Source organism: Chlorocebus sabaeus, chromosome 28 (assembly GCF_047675955.1).
Source record: "Chlorocebus sabaeus isolate Y175 chromosome 28, mChlSab1.0.hap1, whole genome shotgun sequence".
Lineage (NCBI taxonomy): Eukaryota > Metazoa > Chordata > Mammalia > Primates > Cercopithecidae > Chlorocebus > Chlorocebus sabaeus.
Window position 1 is genome coordinate 16,379,943 of NC_132931.1, and position 19,397 is coordinate 16,399,339.

The 19,397-nt window shown below is 55.5% G+C and overlaps 1 protein-coding gene across 7 annotated transcripts in view; it reads left to right on the forward strand.

Moving 5' to 3' along the window:
- Positions 1 to 17,491, forward strand: part of TNRC18 (trinucleotide repeat containing 18) — a 123,837-nt gene extending 106,346 nt beyond the window's left edge. For all 7 annotated transcript variants that reach the window (XM_073012840.1, XM_037995199.2, XM_037995200.2 and 4 more), the window contains 9 exons: positions 2,022 to 2,139; positions 2,628 to 2,703; positions 2,809 to 2,917; positions 8,174 to 8,290; positions 9,097 to 9,261; positions 10,371 to 11,722; positions 14,820 to 15,056; positions 15,247 to 15,321; positions 15,907 to 17,491. In XM_073012840.1, coding sequence (XP_072868941.1) covers positions 2,022 to 2,139; positions 2,628 to 2,703; positions 2,809 to 2,917; positions 8,174 to 8,290; positions 9,097 to 9,261; positions 10,371 to 11,722; positions 14,820 to 15,056; positions 15,247 to 15,321; positions 15,907 to 16,113 — 2,456 coding nt within the window. In that variant the 3' untranslated portion in view covers positions 16,114 to 17,491. The remainder of the gene's footprint in view (positions 1 to 2,021; positions 2,140 to 2,627; positions 2,704 to 2,808; positions 2,918 to 8,173; positions 8,291 to 9,096; positions 9,262 to 10,370; positions 11,723 to 14,819; positions 15,057 to 15,246; positions 15,322 to 15,906) is intronic.
- Positions 17,492 to 19,397: the final 1,906 nt, after the last annotated feature.

Below are 19,397 nucleotides of genomic sequence, written 5' to 3' on the forward strand. Positions count from 1 at the left end.
GAGAAGGAGTTGGCTACCCCAAGGCTGCATTGGTGAGCAGCCGCTGTGTGACAACCAGCCGCCGCCTGTGTGCATCTCGGGGCGTGCAGGGCTGCTGGGTGGCTGTGCAGACCCCCACTGGCCTTGCTCCTGCAGTGATGGGCTGGCCAGGGGTCAGCTGCTCCACGTCTGTGGTCCTCTCTGCCTGTGTCGTTTATTCTGCCAGACCCGTGGCTTAAGAGAAGTTGAGCGTAAGAGCTGTCTTGCCTAGGCTCAGCATTGGGCCCCGGCCCCTTCTGAGAGTCACGTGGCCAAGCCCAATGTCAAGGCGTGGGGAGTCCACTCTGCCTGTGACAAGGCCACGTGAGGGCTCTGTGCAGGCACAGGCAGGGATATGGTGGTCCCAACCATCCCTCTCCCAGCGAGCCATCTGGGTCTTTTTATATTCATAATGGGAATGTTGGGGACCGGGTGAAAGGTCCCACTGAGAAGGAAGGGCAGGCCCAGGTGCCCGGTCGGGGCGCTCCAGAGAAAGGGCGGCGCCCACAGGGAGAGGGAGCAGAGGCCTGGGGCAGTGAGAGTTGACCGCCATTGGGAAGTTTGTCCCTGGGCATTCATTTCCACCAGAAAGAAAAAGTGGACGGAAAGTCTCAGGTACGTGGGGTGTGGTCACCTGCACCTGTAATCCCAGTGCTTTGCGAGGCTGAGGTGGGAGGATCACTTAAGACCAGGAGTTTGAGATCAGTTGGGCAACATAGCGAGACCCTGTCTCTACCAAAAGTAAAATAATTAGCCAGGCATGGTGGTATGCACCTGTAGTCCCAGCTACTCAGGAGGCTGAGGTGGGAGGATGGCTTGAACCCAGGAGCTCGAGGCTGCAGTGAGCTATGATCTTGCCACTGCACTCTAGGCTGGATGACAGAGCAAGCAAGACCTTGTCTCTGAAAAGATGATGATGGTGATGAGGATGGTGGAGATGAAGTCTCACTCTCTGTCATCCAGGCTGGAGTACAGTGGCGTGATCTCGGCTCACTGCAGCCTCCACCTCCCAGGTTCAAGCAGTTCTCTTGCCTCAGCCTCCCAAGCAGAGGGACTACAGGTGTGCACTGCCAAGCCTGGCTAATATTTGTGTTTTTAGTAGAGACAGGGTTTCACCATGTTGGCTAGGATGGTCTTGATCTCCTGACCTCGTGATCTACCTGCCTCAGCCTCCCAAAGTGCTGGGATGACAGGTGTGAGCCACCGTGCCTGTCCTGAAAAAAATTATTTAAAAAAAGAAAGAGGCCGGGCACGATGGCTCACACCTGTCATCCCAGCACTTTGGGAGGCTTGAGGTGGGTGGATCACCCAAGGTCAGGGGCTCGGGACCAGCCTGGCTAACATGGCAGAACCCTGCCTCTCCTAAAAATACAAAAATTAGCCAGGTGTGGTGGCAGGCGGTTGTAATTCCAGCTACTTGGGAGGCTGAGGCAGGAGAATCACCTGAACCCGGGAGGCGGAGGTTGCAGTGAGCCGAGATTGTGCCATTGCACTCTAGCCTGGGCGACAAGATTGCAACTCCATCTCAAATAAATAAAAAAAATAAAATAAAATAAAAAGAAAGTCCTAGAAGTTTGGCTGAGGGCAGCAGTAAGGGGGGTGGACGTCATGATGGAAGATGGTGGCTGTGAGTGTCCGGTGATGGCTGGAACCCAGAGCTTCGTGCCAGTCCCAGAGGCTGCCTTGGAGTGGGAAGAGAGAGCACGTGCAGGCTTTCATCCCTGGGTTCACACCCGCCTGGGGTCTTTGCAGACATCTGGGGCCAGGCAGGGAAGGGGGCTGAGAGGAGAGGGGCTGCCCACGGCACCCTGTGCGTGCCCACCGGTACACACAGGTCTGCACAGGTACACACATGGGCAGACAAAAGGTGTGCACACAGCCCCACGGGCCCACCTGGCACCAGGGCCTCCATTTCAAGGGGATGACTTGGGGGTGACGGGAGGAGGGAGAGGTGTCGCAGACGGCCCTGGTTCCAGCCTTGCCTCACGGTCCGACCCCTGCAGCCCCTCGGTCCTGCATCATCGACAAGGACGAGCTGAAGGACGGCCTGCGCGTGCTCATCCCCATGGACGACAAGCTGCTGTATGCCGGCCACGTGCAGACCGTGCACTCGCCAGACATGTGAGTGGGGTGGGAGGTCCAGCGCAGAGCCCCATGTCCCATACCTGCCCCGTGTCTCGGCCTCTGTGCCTGGCCGCTTCTCCTTTCTAGGCTGTGGCTTCCCCCGATGGCAGAGGGCAGGGGCATGAGTGGGCTCAGAGCTGACAGGGAGGCCCTGGGCACTTTGAGGGAGTACTGGGTGAACCCTCCCAGGGGCGGGGCACGGCTGCTCCATGGCAGGAGCCGTAGCGGGAAGGGGTGAGAGGGAGCGTGCTGACCTCTCTCGGGATCTGGACTGCACCAGCCTGGCGTGCTCTGCAACCCCCAGTTCTACAGATGAGGAAAATGAGCCCAGAAAGGAGGAGAATTGCCAAATTCAGCAAGCCAGCAAACCTCTGAGTCCTGGTGTCACCTCCCAGTGGTCTGGGAGGCAGAGCTGGTGCTGGCGGAGTTGAGGCCCTCTGGGAGGTCTCGGCCTCTGCCACCTCATGCCTCCTTTGCTCCCGCAGATACCGCGTGGTGGTGGAGGGTGAGCGCGGAAACCGGCCTCACATCTACTGTCTGGAGCAGCTGCTGCAGGAGGCGGTGAGAGGGGGAGGGCGGGGCCTCGGGACGCTTGGGTTGGGCTGGGTGTCCAAGGCCATGGCCACAACTGTGTCCACACCTTGCACTCATCCCATGCCCTCCTAGATCATCGATGTGAGGCCAGCCTCCACTCGCTTCTTGCCACAAGGGACCAGGATTGCAGCTTACTGGAGCCAGCAGTACCGCTGCCTCTATCCAGGCACCGTGGTCCGAGGTGAGATGCCTCCTCCCCAGCTCTCCCCTGCTGCCTAACATCTCAGTATGGACTTATTTGGCTACTAAAACCTAACTCTAACTGGCTTAAGAAGAAAGACTTGTGGGCTCACATAACTGAAAACTATATGGCTTTCAGGCATGGTTGGATCCAGGCGCCATTTAAATGATGTCATCAGGACTCCAGCTCAGAGTATCTGTCAGCAGTGCTGTCCTCTGTGCTGGCTTCACACTAGCTCCTTGGAGATTGTATTTTACCATCTTAAGAAATCTTACCAGCCGGGCGCGGTGGCTCAAGCCTGTAATCCCAGCACTTTGGGAGGCTGAGACGGGCGGATCACGAGGTCAGGAGATCGAGACCATCCTGGCCAACACGGTGAAACCCCATCTCTACTAAAAATACAAAAAACTAGCCGGGCGAGGTGGCGGGCGCCTGTAGTCCCAGCTACTCCGGAGGCTGAGGCAGCAGAATGGCGTAAACCCGGGAGGCGGAGCTTGCAGTGAGCTGAGATCCGGCCACTGCACCCCAGCCCGGGTGACAGAGCAAGACTCTGTCTCAAAAAAAAAAAAAAAAGAAATCTTACCATTGGACGATTTCTCAGTCCCAGTTTTCCCACACAAGTTCTAGTGTGAACTGACTTGGGCCACATGGTTTTCATTGATCCTACCGCTGTGAGTCTGATCGACCGTGCCTGGGTCAGATTCTCATCCCTGGGGCTAAGGAGTGAGATCACCTCCCTTTTATTCGTGGGCTGCGAAAGATGGGAGGGTGACTTCCCCTGCAAAGTGGACATGTTGTTAGAATAAGAGAGAATGAGGCTGGGTGCGGTGGCTCACACCTGTAATCCCAGCACTTTGGGAGGCCAAGGTAGGTGGATCACTTGAGGTCAGGAGTTCAAGACCAGCTTGGCCAATGTGGTAAAACCCCATCTCTACTAAAAATAAAAAAATTAGCTGGGTGTGGTGGCAGGCACCTGTAATCCCAGCTACTTGGGAGGCTAAGGCAGGAGAATCGCTCAAACCTGGGAGGTGGAGGTTGCAGTGAGCCAAGATTGCACCACTGCACTCCAGCCTGGGTGACAGAGCGAGACTACGTCTCAAAAAAAGAAAAAAGTATGGAGGCTGGATGGAGAAAAACAACAAGTACCCTAGGAAATGTAGGTGTGGATATCAGACAGGCAAGAAAGACAGTCAAATGGTCCAACCCTTAGTCTTGCAAAAGCAGTGTATCCTAGAGGGGGGGCGTATGGATGTGGATTAGATATTCTCCGCCCCCGCAAAAAAAAAAAAAAGCCCAGCCACATGCCAGATACAATCCACTGCTTGGCCTAACATCCAATCATACCCAGAAAATGGAAACCAATGCCAGCTCAGCAGAACCACAGATGACTGAGTAGAGGATCTCAGGCCAGGAAGATTGATTTTTTTTCCACCATATTAGTCACTCATTTATCATCCAGATTCTGAAAGTGCTGTTAATAAGGTAGAAGTTGGCTTTAGATTCAGATTTCCTGGCACACGCTGTGCCCCTGTCCTGGGAGGTGCTGGCTGTGTTCTAGGCCTGCCTCAAGGGTATCATTCTGGATTCCTGGGCCTTCCCTGTCCCTCATCCTGGGAACTGCTTTCGTTGCATTGCATGTTTTTCTCTTTTTTTTGGTTCAGTTCCTTGTTTTAAGCAGCGGATCTTTCAGTAGCTTTCTGAGGAAGAGTATGTGGGAGTTAAATGTCTCACATCCTTGTGTGTTTGTACTCTCTTCATTCTACCCTTATTTTTTAAGAGATAGTTGAGCTGGGTACCCTTATTCTTTAGAGATACTTGAGCTGGGTATCAATTCGCAACTGGAAATAGTTCCCTCTCACCATTTCAAAGACCTTTTTCTATTTTTATCTTGCTTCCCATGTTGTTGAAGACATTCAACGTTGTGATTCCCAAATCACTGTAGAAGACCTGTTTTTTTTTAATCTCTGGAAACTTTTAAGACCTTCTCATTATCCCTAGATCTGCAATTCCATGTGTGTGTGTGTGTGTGTGTGTGTGTGTGTGTGTGTGTGTGTTATCATGCTGGGTATCTGCAGAGGGAGGCTTTGATTTTGAAGCAAATTTCCTTGAGTCCTGGAAGCTCTACTTGTGAGCACAACTTGGATAACTGCCCTTGTGAATTTCATGTTTTCTCTGGAACTTGGGCTAGCCCCATGGTCCCTGGAGTGTGTGTCTTTTTTCCTGTTATTATTTTCTTTCTTTGTTCAACTTATGGAGATATTTTCTCTACTTTTATCTTCTAACCCTGTCTGTTTTCTTGAATTTTTTTTTTTTTTTTTTGAGACGGAGTCTCGCTCTCTTGCCCAGGCTGGAGTGCAGTGGCCGGATCTCAGCTCACTGCAACCTCCGCCTCCTGGGTTTATGCCATTCTCCTGCCTCAGTCTCCCGAGTAGCTATGACCACAGGCGCCCACCACCTCGCCCGGCTAGTTTTTTGTATATTTTAGTAGAGACGGGGTTTCATCGTGTTAGCCAGGATGGTCTCGATCTTCTGACCTTGTGATCCGCCCGTCTCGGCCTCCCAAAGTGCTGGGATTACAGGCTTGAGCCACCGCGCCCAGCCTGTTTTCTTGAATTTTAAAAATTTCTGCTGTCATTTAAAAACTTCTCCACCAGCTGCGGTGGCTCACGTCTGTAATCCCAGCAATTTGGGACCCCGATGCGGGTAGATCACTTGAATCTAGGAGTTCAAAACCAGCCTGGGCAACATAGCAAGACCCTGTCTCTACAAAAAGATAACAAAAATTGGCCAGGTTTGGGCTGGGCGTGGTGGCTCACACCTGTAATTCCCACACTTTGGGATGCCAAGGTGGGCAGATCACCTGAGGCCAGGAGTTTGAGATCAGCCTGGGCAACATGGTAAAACCCCATCTCTACTAAAAATACAAAAATAAGCTGGGCATGGTGGCAGGTTCCTGTAATCTGAGCTACTCGGGAGGCTGAGGCAGGAAGAAATACCTAAACCCAGGAGGTAGAGGTTGCACTGAGCCGAGATCACACCACTGCACTCTAGCCTGGGTAACATAGTGAGACTCTGTCTCAAAAAAAAAAAAAAAAAAAAATTATCTGGGCTTGGTGGTGTGCACCTGTTGTCCTAGCTACTTGGAAGGCCGAAGTGGGAGGATCACCTAAGCCTGGGTGATCGAGGCTGCAGTGAGCTATGATTGCAACATTGCACTCCAGCCTGGGTGACAGAGCGACACCCTGTCTCAAAAAAAAAAAAAATCCTAAAGAGTTATTTCTTATTCTCTGAGTATTTTTTTAAAAATTTTTTTAGCCGGGCACGGTGGCTCACGTCTGTAATCCCAGCACTTTCTGAGGCTGAGGTGGGCGGATCATGAGGTCAGGAGATCAAGACCATCCTAGCTAACACAGTGAAACCCTGTCTCCACTAAAAAAAAAATGCAAAAAATTAGCTGGGCTTGGTGGCGGGTGCCTGTGGTCCCGGCTACTGGGGAGGCTGAGGCAGGAGAATGGCGTGAACCCAAGAGGCAGAGCTTGCAGTGAGCTGAGATCGCACCACTGCACTCCAGCCTGGGTGACAGAGCAAGACTCCGTCTCAAAAAAAAAAAAAATTTTTTTTTGTTTTATCAACACATTTGTTTTTAAACTTTCTGAGAGGATTGTTTTTCATTTTAACTTTCTGTATTTTTTTTTTTTTTTTTTTTTTTTTTGAGACAGAGTCTTGCTCTATTACCCAGGCTGGAGTGTGGTGGAGTGATCTCAGCTCACTGCAACCTCCACCTCCTGGGTTTGAGTGATTCTCCTGCCTCTGCCTCCCGGGTAGCTGGGATTACTGGCGTGCATCACCATGCCTAGCTAATTTTTTGTGTTTTTAGTAGAGACAGGATTTCACCGTGTTGGCCCGACAGGCTTCGAACTCCTGACCTCAGGTGATCTGCCTGTCTCGGCCTCCCAAAGTGCTGGGATTACAGGCGTGAGCCACTGCACCTGGCCTCATTTTAGCTTTCTGCAGCTCCCTCTCTCTTCCCGGTCTTCGTTCCTTCTGTTTGCTGGTGCTGTGCCCTTCCTCTGGTTAGAACTCCTTAGGCTTCTGGGGACCTTGAATGAAGGAAACATTATCAAGCCAGTGGGAGCTCTGTGCACTCACGAGTCTTTGTCATCGCGAGTGGACAGGAATGTTTTGTTAAGGGACTGCTCAGATTCTGCAAGACTCACATCCTTGGGGATATAGTCCCAGCACCTGGCGTTTGGGAAGAGGGCTGGGCTGTCACCCTTTGGGGGGCCTGTCCAACCTCCTCCCTGCGCTCAGTGTCCTTCAGTCTGGAGCCTCTCTCTGGGGTGAACCCCCCAGCTCCTGCCAGCTGGGCCTCCCTCAGCCCATTCAGTGTTGAGGTCTCCCTCAGCCCTGCCTCCGGAGGTGCTTGGGGCCTCTCGGGTCCGAGCCTTGGCAGGATTCTCTTGGGAACACCACCACCTCCTCGTGGGTATCACCTCCTCCTAAGAGATCAAAGCCCGCTCCTGCACGTTCATCCCAGCATCTCTCCCAAAACGCCACCATTTCCCGCTGCTGCCCTCCCCTTTCCCATTCTTAGTGTCCTTCAGGGTTGACACCCGCTTCCCTCCTTCGTTGTGGTTGCAGGAGGGTCTTGGGTGTGAGCGGGCACAGGTGCATGTGCTCCACTGCCTTTTGTCACCCAAAGTCAGCTAGAAATGGGAGACCCAGGCCAGGTGCAGTGGCTCACGCCTTTGGGAGCCACTTTGGGAGGCCGAGGTGGGTGGATCACCTGAGGTCGGGAGTTCGAGACCAGCCTGATCAACATGGAGGAGAAACCCTGTCTCTACGAAAAATACAAAATTAGCCGGGCACAGTGGTGCATGCCTGTAATCCCAGCTCCTTGGGAGGCCAAGGCAAGAGAATCACTTGAACCCGGAAGGCGGAGGTTGCAGTGAGCCGAGATCGTGCCATTGCACTCCAGCCTGGGCAACAAGAGCAAAACTCTGTCTCAAAAAAAAAAAAAAAAAAAAAAAAAAAAAAAAAAAAAAAAAAAAAAAAAAAAAAGAGAGCCAGTTCTCCTGCCCAGATGGCCTGGCTCTAACACCCACATTCTGAGCCACTGTAAACCCTCACCCATGTCCCCACTGCTGTACCGTAGAGACCAGGGCTACACAGGGGCCGGTTTCTGCTGTCCCTACCCTTGTGCCTCACTAGGGAGCTGGAGGTCCAAGGGCCTCCCCTGAGCCTCTCCTCCCACAGGGTTACTGGACCTGGAGGACGATGGGGACTTGATCACCGTGGAGTTTGACGACGGAGACACTGGCAGGATCCCCCTCTCACACATCCGCCTCCTGCCCCCCGACTATAAGATCCAATGTAAGTGACAAGCTTGTGATGCCCGGGCTCCTGCCAGGGGCCACCCATCCAGGCTCTCGCCCTCCAAGCCCAGCTCTGGGCTCTGTCTGAAGTCATTTGGAGCCATAGGTGATGGAAGTAGCAGAAACCATGGATGGGCTCCTGTGAGATCCCAGGGCTCCCAGGTCCTGGGTCCATGAGGACAGCCCAAGCCCAGTGGCCCAGGCCATGGGAAGCTGATCAAAAATTATTAATGGCTGGGCGCAGTGGCTCACACCTGTAATCCCAGCACTTTGGGAGGCCAAGGTGGCCAGATCACGAGGTCAAGAGATCGAGACCATGCTGGCCAACATGGTGAAACCCTGTCTCTATTAAAAATACAAAAATTAGCCAGGCGTGTTGAGATGCGCCTGTAGTCCCAGCTACTCAGGAGGCTGAGGCAGGAGGATCCCTTGAACCCGAGAGGCAGAGGTTGCAGTGAACCGAGATCCTGCCACTGCACTCCAGCCTGGCGACAGAGCAAGACTCCGACTCAAAAAAAAAACAAAAACAAACAAAAAAACCAAAGTCAGCATCTTTATCCACCTGTCCCAGTTCCACAAAGTGCTTTGTTTTACTTCATTCATTCAGGGGCCTCTGGCTGCTCCCTGCAGACGGGATTTCCCCCACTGGACCTCACAGCCTATCGTGGGAGCCCACCCGGGGTCAGCCACCCGGCATTGGTTGCTTCCGCCCCCATCCCTGATCCCCAGGACAGACCAGGGTCTTGGAAAATCCAAGCTGGGGGACCCCAGGCCTGATGAGCCACTCTGTCCTCTGCCCCGCAGGTGCTGAGCCATCCCCAGCCCTCCTGGTGCCAAGTGCCAAGCGCCGTAGCCGGAAGACCAGCAAAGACACTGGGGAAGGCAAAGACGGTGGTACGACTGGGTCGGAGGAACCAGGAGCCAAGGCCCGTGGGCGTGGGCGGAAACCCAGCGCCAAGGCCAAGGGTGGTACGTTGAACCGGGCCCCAGGGCAGGGGCAGTGGGTAGAACTCCTTCGTGCATCCAAACTCGGAGCTTGGGAACCTGCCCAAGTGCCTACCTGCTGTCTGTAAGAACTCTGAGCTGGGTGCGGTGCCTCACGCCTGTAATCCCAGCACTTTGCGAGGCTGAGGTGGGCAGATCGCCTGAGGTCAGGAGTTTGAGCCCAGTCTGGGCAACATGGTGAAACCCCGTCTCTACTAAAAATACAAAAATTAACCGGGCATGGAGGTGAGTGCCTGTCATCCCAGCTACGTGGGAGGCTGAGGCAGGAGAATGGCTTGAACCCGGAAGGTGGAGGTTGCAGTGAGCGAAGATCGCGCCATTATACTCCAGCCTGGGTGACGAGTGAAACTCCGTCTCAAAAAAAAAAAAAAAAAAAAAGACCTCTGCATCTTCACTGCAGGATTGTTCTGACCAGGTGACAGATGAGGAAACTGAGGCTGAGGGAGGCAGGTTGGTTTGTCAGAGGCAGAGCTGAGCTGCAGCCGGTCTGTGTTTCGTTCCAGAATCCAGAGAAAATGCTTTGTGCAGGCTGAAAGCAGAGGCTACTGGAGGACCCACTTTGGGGCCAACACAACTTAAGGTTGTTATAGGGGAACCGCCAAAGGAGTCCTAAGAAGGCCGCAGCCGGGTTCCGCTCAAGAAGTAGCAGAGCCAGGATTGAAACCAGGCCTTTCTGCTGGGCTCGGTGGTCCACGCCTGTTCTCAGCACTCTAGGAGGCCCAGGCACAGGGATCGCTTGAGCCCGGGAGTTTAAGACCAGCCTGGGCAGCAGAGCAAAACTGTATCTCTACAAAAAAAAAAAATAATACAAAAATTCCCCAGGCATAGTGTCGCATGCTTGTGGCCTCAGGTTACGTGGGAGACTGAGGCTGGAGGCTCACGTGAGCCCAGGGAGGTTAGGGCTGCAGTGAGCCCTGATCACGCCACTGCACTCCAGCTTGGGTGACTGAGACCCCATCTCAAAAAAACAAAAACAAAACCCACAGAAGCAGGCCTTCCTGATGAAAGCCACAGCTCATCTCTGCCAGGAAGCCCCCGCCCCAGCCTCTCATCTGTTTTCTTTTGTTTTGCAGACAGAGCCGCTACCCTGGAGGAGGGGAGCCCAACAGATGAGGTCCCCAGTACCCCCTTAGCCCTGGAGCCGAGCAGCACCCCAGGTTCCAAGAAGAGTCCCCCAGAGCCTGTGGACAAGCGAACCAAGACCCCCAAGGCGCGCCCAGCACCGCCACAGCCCAGCCCCGCACCACCCGCCTTCACCAGCTGCCCAGCACCCGAGCCCTTTGGGGAGCTCCCAGCCCCTGCCTCCACCCTGGCCGCAGCACCCCTCATCACCATGCCCGCCACACGCCCCAAGCCCAAGAAGGCACGGGCAGCCGAGGAATCAGGTGCCAAGGGCCCTCGGAGGCCGGGGGAGGAGACTGAGCTGCTTGTCAAACTGGACCACGAGGGTGTCACGTCACCCAAAAGCAAGAAGGCTAAAGAGGCCCTGCTGCTCCGGGAGGACCCAGGGGCCGGGGGCTGGCAGGAGCCCAAGAGCCTCCTGAGCCTGGGCAGCTACCCCCAGGCAGCCGGCAGCAGCGAGCCCAAGGCACCCTGGCCCAAGGCCACGGAGGGGGACGTCGCCCAGGAGCCCGGGCCCGGGCTCACGTTCGAGGACTCTGGGAACCCCAAGAGCCCAGACAAGGCCCAGGCCGAGCAGGACGGGGCGGAAGAGTCCGAAAGCAGCAGCAGCAGTAGTGGCAGCAGTAGCAGCAGCAGCAGCGGCTCTGAGACGGAAGGGGAGGAGGAAGGCGACAAGAATGGGGACGGGGGCTGCGGCGCCGGGGGCCGTAACTGCAGCGCTGCCAGCTCCAGGGCAGCCTCACCGGCTTCCTCCTCCTCCTCCTCTTCCTCGTCCTCTTCTTCCTCCTCCTCCTCATCCTCTTCCTCCTCCTCCTCCTCGTCCTCATCCTCCTCCTCCTCTTCCTCTTCATCTTCCTCCTCTTCCTCCTCCTCCTCCTCTTCCTCGTCCTCATCCTCGTCCTCCTCCTCCTCCTCTTCCTCTTCCTCCACCACAGACGAGGACTCTTCCTGCAGCTCAGACGATGAGGCAGCCCCCGCCCCCACGGCTGGCCCTTCTGCACAGCCGGCGCTCCCCACCAAGGCCACCAAGCAGGCCGGCAAGGCGCGGCCCTCGGCCCACTCCCCAGGCAAGAAGGCGCCTGCGCCCCAGCCCCAGGCGCCTCCTCCGCAGCCCACACAGCCTCTGCAGCCCAAGGCTCAGGCCGGGGCCAAGAGCCGACCGAAGAAGAGAGAGGGCGTCCACCTCCCCACCACCAAGGAGCTGGCCAAGCGGCAGCGCCTGCCGTCCGTGGAGAACCGGCCCAAGATCGCCGCCTTCCTGCCAGCCCGGCAGCTCTGGAAGTGGTTCGGCAAGCCCACCCAGGTAACCAAGCTCGCGCTCGGGCGGGGCGCAGGGGCGCAGGGGCCTTGTCTCTCTCTGCTGAACCCACGGCTTCACGCCGTGTCTCCGCGTGTGGTAACCTCTCAGAACCCCAGGGTGGAGGACTGGCGTCCCACTTGATGGATGGGTACACTGAGTCTCAGAGTGTCCTCAGGCACCTGGGTCTGTCGGACTCCGATGCCTGAGTCCTTCAGAGCAGAGCAGTCCTGCCCTCTGGTCCCGGGACGCAGAGCCACCCTCATGTGGAGACCAAATGAAGGAAACCGCAAAGATCAGCACAGACCCACAGGCGTCAGCGCCACGTGGAAGGAAGGGGCTTTCCAGGCCTCTGGGTTCTTTTTTTTCCCCCTTTTTTGAAACCGAGTCGCTCTCTGTTGCCCAGGCTGGAGTGCGGTGGTGCGATCTAGGCTTACTGCACCCTCCACCTCCAGGGTTCAAACAATTCTTCCGCATCAGCCTCCCAAGTAGCTGGGATTACAGGCACCCGCCACCATGCCTGGCTAGTTTTCGTATTTTTAGTAGAGATGGGGTTTCACCTTGTGGGGCAGGCTGGTCTCGAACACCTGGCTTCAAATGATCTGCCTGCCTCAGCTTCCCAAAGTGCTGGGATTACAGGTGTGAGCCACCACGCCTGGCTTTTTCTTTTCTTTCTTTTTATTTTCTTTTAGAGACAGGATCTTGCTCTGTCACCCAGGATGGAGTGCAGTGGCGCTATCACAGCTCACTGCAGCTTTGAACTCATGGGCCCAAGCAATTTCCCCGCCTCAGCCTCCTGACTAGCGGGGACTCCAGACGTGTGCCACCATGCTGCCCAGCTGGTTTTTAAATTTTTTTGTAGAGACAGAGTCTCACTGTGTTGTCTGGGCTGGTCTTGAACCCCTGGGCTCAAGTGATCCTCCTGCCGCAGCCTCCCAGAGTGCTGGGATTCCAGGTGCTAGGCCTGACAGACTGTTGTGTGTGGCGTTTGCAGTGTTCCCAGCCATGCCCCGGGCTCCCAGCCACCAGTGTGGCAGTCCCAGCAGAAGGTGCCTCCTTCCCGGGTTTGCCAGCAGAAGTCCAGGGTTGAATCTCCTTGGCCTGGCCGGGATCTCGTGTCCACCCCTGAGTGAATTAATATGGCCTGGAAGACAGACAGTCCTGGCTGACCAGGTCGGGGTCCTGTGTCCGCTGCCTGCAGCAGTGGGTTGGTTGTTCAGAAGGAGCCCTTCCAGCCTGCCTGTGGCTGGCTGTACACTCACACACACACGTGCACACAGTGCACTCACAAACACAGCCACATGGACACACGCATACATATGCATGCACATGTACACACGAATGCACGTACAGCTGCACACAAAGGCAAGTACACACGCACGCAGACATACACATGAATGCACGCCTGTACATGAACCATGTAAACATGAACATGCACACAAATACACTACACACTACACCCACACACATGCACACAAGTACACTACACACTACACCCAAATGCACACTTGCACACGTACACAAATGTAGGCGCATACATGCATGCACATGCATCCATGCACACGAACACGTGCACAAATGCACAGATGAACATGTGCACACACAGGCACATACACATGGCAGGACCCAGCGTGAGAAATGAGAGTGGTTCAGACAGGCTGGCAGTGACCCCCCCGTGTGCCGTAGGTGTGGGGCAGGAGCACCTGTTCCAGTAGGATTCAGTGGTGTCTCAGACAGCATTTCCAAAGCTGCTGTAGAACGGAGTTTCCAGTCTGTCTTGCCCACGTGCAGTGGTTGAAGTCTGTAATCTCAGCACTTTGGGAGGCTGAGGCGTGAGGATCACTTAAGCTTGGGAGTTCAAGGCTGCAGGGAGCTTTGATTGTGCCACTACACTCCACCCTGGGCAATAGAGTGATTCCTTGTCTTGAAAAAAATAATAGTTTTAGCTGGGTGCAGTGGCTCATGCCTGTAATCCCAGCACTTTGGGAGGCCCAGGCAGGAGGATCACTTGAGGTCAGGAGTTCGAGACCAGCTTGCCAACATGGTGAAACCCCATTGCTACTAAAAATACAAAAATCAGCCAGGCGTGGTGGTGCACGCCTGTAATCCCAGCTACTTGGGAGGCTGAGGCAGGAGAACTGCTTGAATCTGGGAGGCGGAGGCTACAGTGAGCCAAGATCGTGCCACTGCACTCCAGCCTGGGCGATAGAGTGAGACTTCATCTCAAAAATAATAATAGTAACAAGTTTTAAAAGATAAAAAAGGCCAGGCATGGTAGCTCACGCCTGTAATCCCAGCTCTTTGGGTGGCTTATGTGGGAGGATCACTTGAGGCCAAAAGTTCGAGACCATCCTGGGCAACACAGACCCCCATCTCTACAAAAATAAAAATATTAGCCATGCATGGTGGTGCATTCCTGTAGTCCCATCTACTCAGGAGGCCGAGGCAGGAGGATGGCTTTAGCCCAGGAGATTGAGGCTGCAGTCAGCTATGATAGTACCACTGGATTCCAGCCTGGGTGACAGAGCAAGACCCTTTTTCTGAAAAAAGTAATTTTAAAAAGAAAAATAAGGCCAGGTGCAGTGGCTGACACTGCAATCCTAGTGCTTTGGGAGGCAAAGGTGGGAAGATGGTTTGAGACCAAAAGTCTGAGACCATCCTGGGCAACATAGTAAGACCTTGTTCTCTACAAAAATTTAAAAAAATCAGCCGGGCGTGATGCGCGCCTGTATTCTCAGCTACTCAGAGGCTGACGTGGGAGAGGATTTCTTGAGCCTAGGAGTTCGTGGCTGCAGGGAGTCATGATTGCGCCACTGCACTCCAGCCTGGGCAACAGAGTGAGACCCTGTCTCAAAAATAAAAAGTCTCGTAGCGGCAGAATCCTTGGATTAAGTGAAGCGCCTCTTGGAGACCTAGCATGTCAAAGAGATGGAAGAGGGGCTTCCCCAGTTGGAGCGAGACAAGGGGCTTCCTCTTCTCCCCAGAATTGGATAGGGGTTGACTTGGAGGCCAAGGGCCCGGAGTCCCAAGCAGCAGAGCCTGCTAGGCGGTGGGCTCGGCGGGGCTGGGCCAGGGCCGTGCCGTGACACACATGTCCTTGCAGCGGCGTGGCATGAAGGGCAAGGCCCGCAAGCTCTTCTACAAGGCCATCGTGCGCGGCAAGGAGATGATCCGCATCGGGGACTGCGCCGTGTTCCTCTCCGCCGGCCGTCCCAACCTGCCCTACATTGGCCGCATCCAGAGCATGTGGGAGTCGTGGGGCAACAACATGGTGGTCCGCGTCAAGTGGTTCTACCACCCCGAGGAGACCAGCCCGGGCAAGCAGTTCCACCAGGGCCAGGTGAGCCTGCGGCACCCCCGGCTGGGCTCCCCAGTCCTAGGCAGTGGAGGGCAGACCTGAGGGCGAGCGAGGCATTCTGGGTGCTGGAGGATCAGTGGCCCTGCCCAGTGGGTCAGCCCTGTCCTGGGGCCTGGGGTCAGGTGCGGCGGCTCCCCCAGCTCACCCAAGCCCCTCCCTGTCCCCCACACAGCACTGGGACCAGAAGTCCAGCCGCAGCCTCCCGGCGGCCCTGCGGGTCTCCAGCCAGAGGAAGGACTTCATGGAGGTAGGTGGTGGTGGTGGTGGTGGTGGTGGGCAGGTTGGGGGTGGCTGCCTCCTTCCGGGCAGCTCAGACAGGGCCTGGCTCAGCATCCGCTGCTGTCCCCCATGGTCTCCCTCGGCCTCTGACCTCCTGTCCCTGCCACTCTCAGTGCCTGGCTCCTGTTCTCTGTCTCTCCCAGTCTCTGCGTCTGTCTCCATCTCTGGGTCTCCTCTGCTCTCCCAGTGTCTGTCCCTGAGTCTCCGGCCATTCTTACCCTCTGACTCTCTCTGGGTCTCTCCCAATCTCTGTCTTTCGGCCTCTGGGTCTCTCTCAGTCTCTCTCTCAGTCTGTGTCTCTCTGGGTCTTTGGATCTCTTGGTCTGTCTGTCCTTGTCTTCTTTCTCTCATTTGTTCTCCATCTCTCAGTCTCTGTCTCTCTTTTGTTGGTCTGTCTCTTCCTCAGCCTCTGTCTCCAACGTGGTCTCTGTCTCTGTCTCTGTCTCGGTCCCTGGGGCTCCCTCTGCTTCTGTCTCTGTCCCTGTGGCTCCCCGGGGCTCCCTCGGCCTCTGTTCCCTCCACCTGCCATCCTGATATCCCTGTGTGCCCACAGCGCGCGCTGTACCAGTCCTCACATGTGGACGAGAATGACGTGCAGACGGTGTCACACAAGTGCCTGGTGGTGGGCCTGGAGCAGTATGAGCAGATGCTGAAGACCAAGAAGTACCAGGACAGCGAGGGCCTGTACTACCTCGCGGGCACCTACGAGCCCACCACGGGCATGATCTTCTCCACGGACGGCGTGCCCGTGCTCTGCTGAGCCCACCGGGCCCCACAGGCCACTGGCCACCTGTGCCCCGAGGATGGCCAGGGACCCCTCTCCATCACTGCCACGGCGCGGGGACCACGTGCGTTGTGTGCATGCGAGCGCTCCTGCAGGCATGTGCATGGGGCCAGGTGTGCACGTTGACGCCCGGGTGAGCGTGTGTGTGCATGTGTGTGCCCATGTGCATGCACGTGTGTGCACACATGTGCACAAGCCTCCAGCCCCACCTTCCAACCCCTCAGTGCCCCTAGGACAGGGGCCCCTCTTAGCTATCAGGGTATGGCCCTGCCGTCCCCCTCAGGGCAGCCTCGGCCGGGACCGGCCCTTCCTGCCCAGCACGTTGCAAGCACTTGGCCAGGCCGGCCCTCCAGGCTGCTGCTGCGTGGGGGCCCGGGGGCCCCCAGGCCCATGCAGACTGGGGATTCTGGTGGGGAGGGGGGCTTCTAAGGAACCAAACTGACGTTCACTCTGGGCTTCCCGGGCACCCTTAGCATGGAGCCCACCCCAAGGCCTCCCACTGTGCATGGGACGGGGTGGCCCGATGCCAGCCGGCCTCCTTGACCGTGCCAGGGGCCCTGCCCCCACCCTCTCAGGATGGCCTGGACTTGGGGAACAGAGCCGGGTGGGGTTGCAGCCCGGAGCATCAAAGGCACCAGGTGGATTGGGCCCAGCAAAGGCCCACCCTGGTCCAAACCCTCACACTACAGAAAAACCCCAATGGTGCTGAAACCCTTGCCCGGCCACGCCCGGCCCCTCCCCACCCAGGAGGGAGGTGGCACTTCTTAACCTGTACAGTTTTATTGTACCAAGAGACTCGCCCCGCCCCTGTATCATAAGCCTTTAAATGGAGTCAACTTTTTAATTATATATATAAAGATAAATATATATAAATATATATAAATATAAACTTTTTAAAACTGTGAAAAATAGCTATGAAATTTAAAAAAAAAAAAAAAAGAACACATTCTGACGTGCAGAATATTATTTTTTATTTCCTGTTAGATTGTAGTGTCTAGCACCGGCTTTACCGGCCTCCCAGTCCCCAGCACAGCCCCACCCACCCCGCCAAGTGTACTGTACTCGCCCCCCAGGATAGAGAAAAGAGGGAGAGAAGAGGGAGAGAGGCAGGAGCCGGCCCGAGCCCAGGGTCCCTGCTTGGGCCGCAGAAAGCACTTAACCAGGCCCCAAGCCTTCCAGGGAAACCAAGGCCTCAACCAGACAATCTTGAGGGAAGGAAAAGCCAGACTTTGGGTTTGTTTTTTGGGGGAATTTTTTTTTTTTAAGTTTCTTTTGGAATTTTGTTTGTTGGCAAATTCTGTGTGATCTTTTTTCATAAGAAAAAAAAGAAAAAGATTTAATTGGAAAAATAAAATGGTTTGGAGTGGTTTATTTCAGGGGCTGGAGTAGGGGTGGTATCTGGGGGGATTCTGCCATAGCAGGGCACTGAGAAGTAGGATTCGACTGGAAGTTGGGTACCACCCATGCAGGGGCAGTGACCTGATGGCCATCTAAATGAACTAACCAGCTGGGCACGGTGGCTCACGCCTGAATCGCAGCACTTTAGGCGGCCGAGGTGGGAGGATCACTTCAGGCCAGGAGTTAGAGACCAGCCTGAGCAACGTGGTGAAACCCTGTCTCTACTAAAAATACAAAAATCAGCCGGGTGTGGTGGCACACACCTGTAATCCCAGCTACTCGGGAGGCTGAGGTGGGAGAATCACTGGAACCCGGGAGGCAGAGGTTCCAGTGAGCTGAGATTGTACCACTGCACTCTGGCCTGGGGGTGACAGAGAGATGGTCTCAAAAAAAATTTTTTTGAGCAAATTTACATGAGAAAAAAAAGTTAAGTTGGCTGGGCACGGTGGCTCATGCCTGTAAAATCCCAGCACTTTGGGAGGCTGAGGTAGGCAGATCACTTGAGGTCAGGAGTTCGAGACCAGCCTGGCCAATATGGTGAAACCCCATCTCTACTAAAAATACAAAAAAATTAGCTGGGTGTGGTGGTGCACGCCTGTAATCCCAGCTACTTGGGAGGCAGAGGCAGGAGAACTGCTTGAACCCGGGAGGCGGAGGTTACAGTGAGCTGAGATCGTGCCACTGCACTCCAGCCTGGGCAACAAGTCAAGACTCCATCTCAAAAAAACAATTCCAGGCACGGTGGCTCACGCCTGTAATCCCAGCACTTTGGGAGGCTGAAATGGGTGGATCACCTGAGGTCGGGAGTTTGAGACCAGCCTGACGAACATGGAGAAACCCCATCTCTACTAAAAACACAAAATTAGCCGGGCATGGTGGCACATGCTTGTAGTCCCAGCTACTCGGGATTCTGAGGCAGGAGACTCGCTTGAACCCGGGAGGCAGAGGTTGTAGTGAGCTGAAATCGAGCCACTGCACTCCAGCCTGGGCAACAAAAGCGAAACTTTCCCCTCTCCCCCCCAAAAAAAGTAAAGCTGCACATTCCCAGCCACGCCTATCACAACTGAAGAAAATGATACTAATGGTAAGAGTGGCCCCAAGCCATCACCTAGATGGGGGTGGACAGCCTCTGCACTGGGGCCTAGGGAAGCTACAGGTGGGGGTCTGGCCTAGCGACTGACCTGGTTCGTGTGGGTGGCCTGCAGAGGACAATTGGGGCTTTGCAAAGAGGGTAACCCAGAGAGGGCAGCCAGCTGGCCTCAGGCAAGGGAAGGGCCCGGCGTGGGCTATGGGAAAGGCTGTGGTGTCACCTGGTGTAGTCGGCCCAAGTGGCCGCCCACCTGGACCCCAGGGAGGATGCCTGCCCTGTATCCTGGAGGCTGCAGACCCGGAGTACAGGTGGCCCTTCTGCCCTCCCCTTTAAGGGACCCACATCAAAACCTGGACCAGCCTCACTGCTTGGGGAAACTAAGGACAGAACAGGCTGGGTACAGTGGCTCACACCTATAATCCTGGCACTCTGGGAGACCGAGGCAGGAGGAACACTTGAGGCCCAGACTTTGCGACCAGTCTGGGCAACAGCAAGATCCCATCTCTACACCAAATAAAAGAATCTAGCCAGGCGTGGTGGCACGTGCCTGTATTCACAGCTATTTGGGAGGCTGAGGTGGGAGGATCACAGGAGCCCAAGAGGTGGAGGCTGCAGTGAGCTATGATGGCACCACCGCACTCCAGCCTCGGCGACAGAGCGAGAGCCTGTCTCATAAAGAAAAAACAAAAATGAGGCACAGGCCGGGTGCAGTGGCTCACGCCTGTAATCCCCCAACACTTTGGGAGGATGAGACAGGTGGATCACTTGAGGT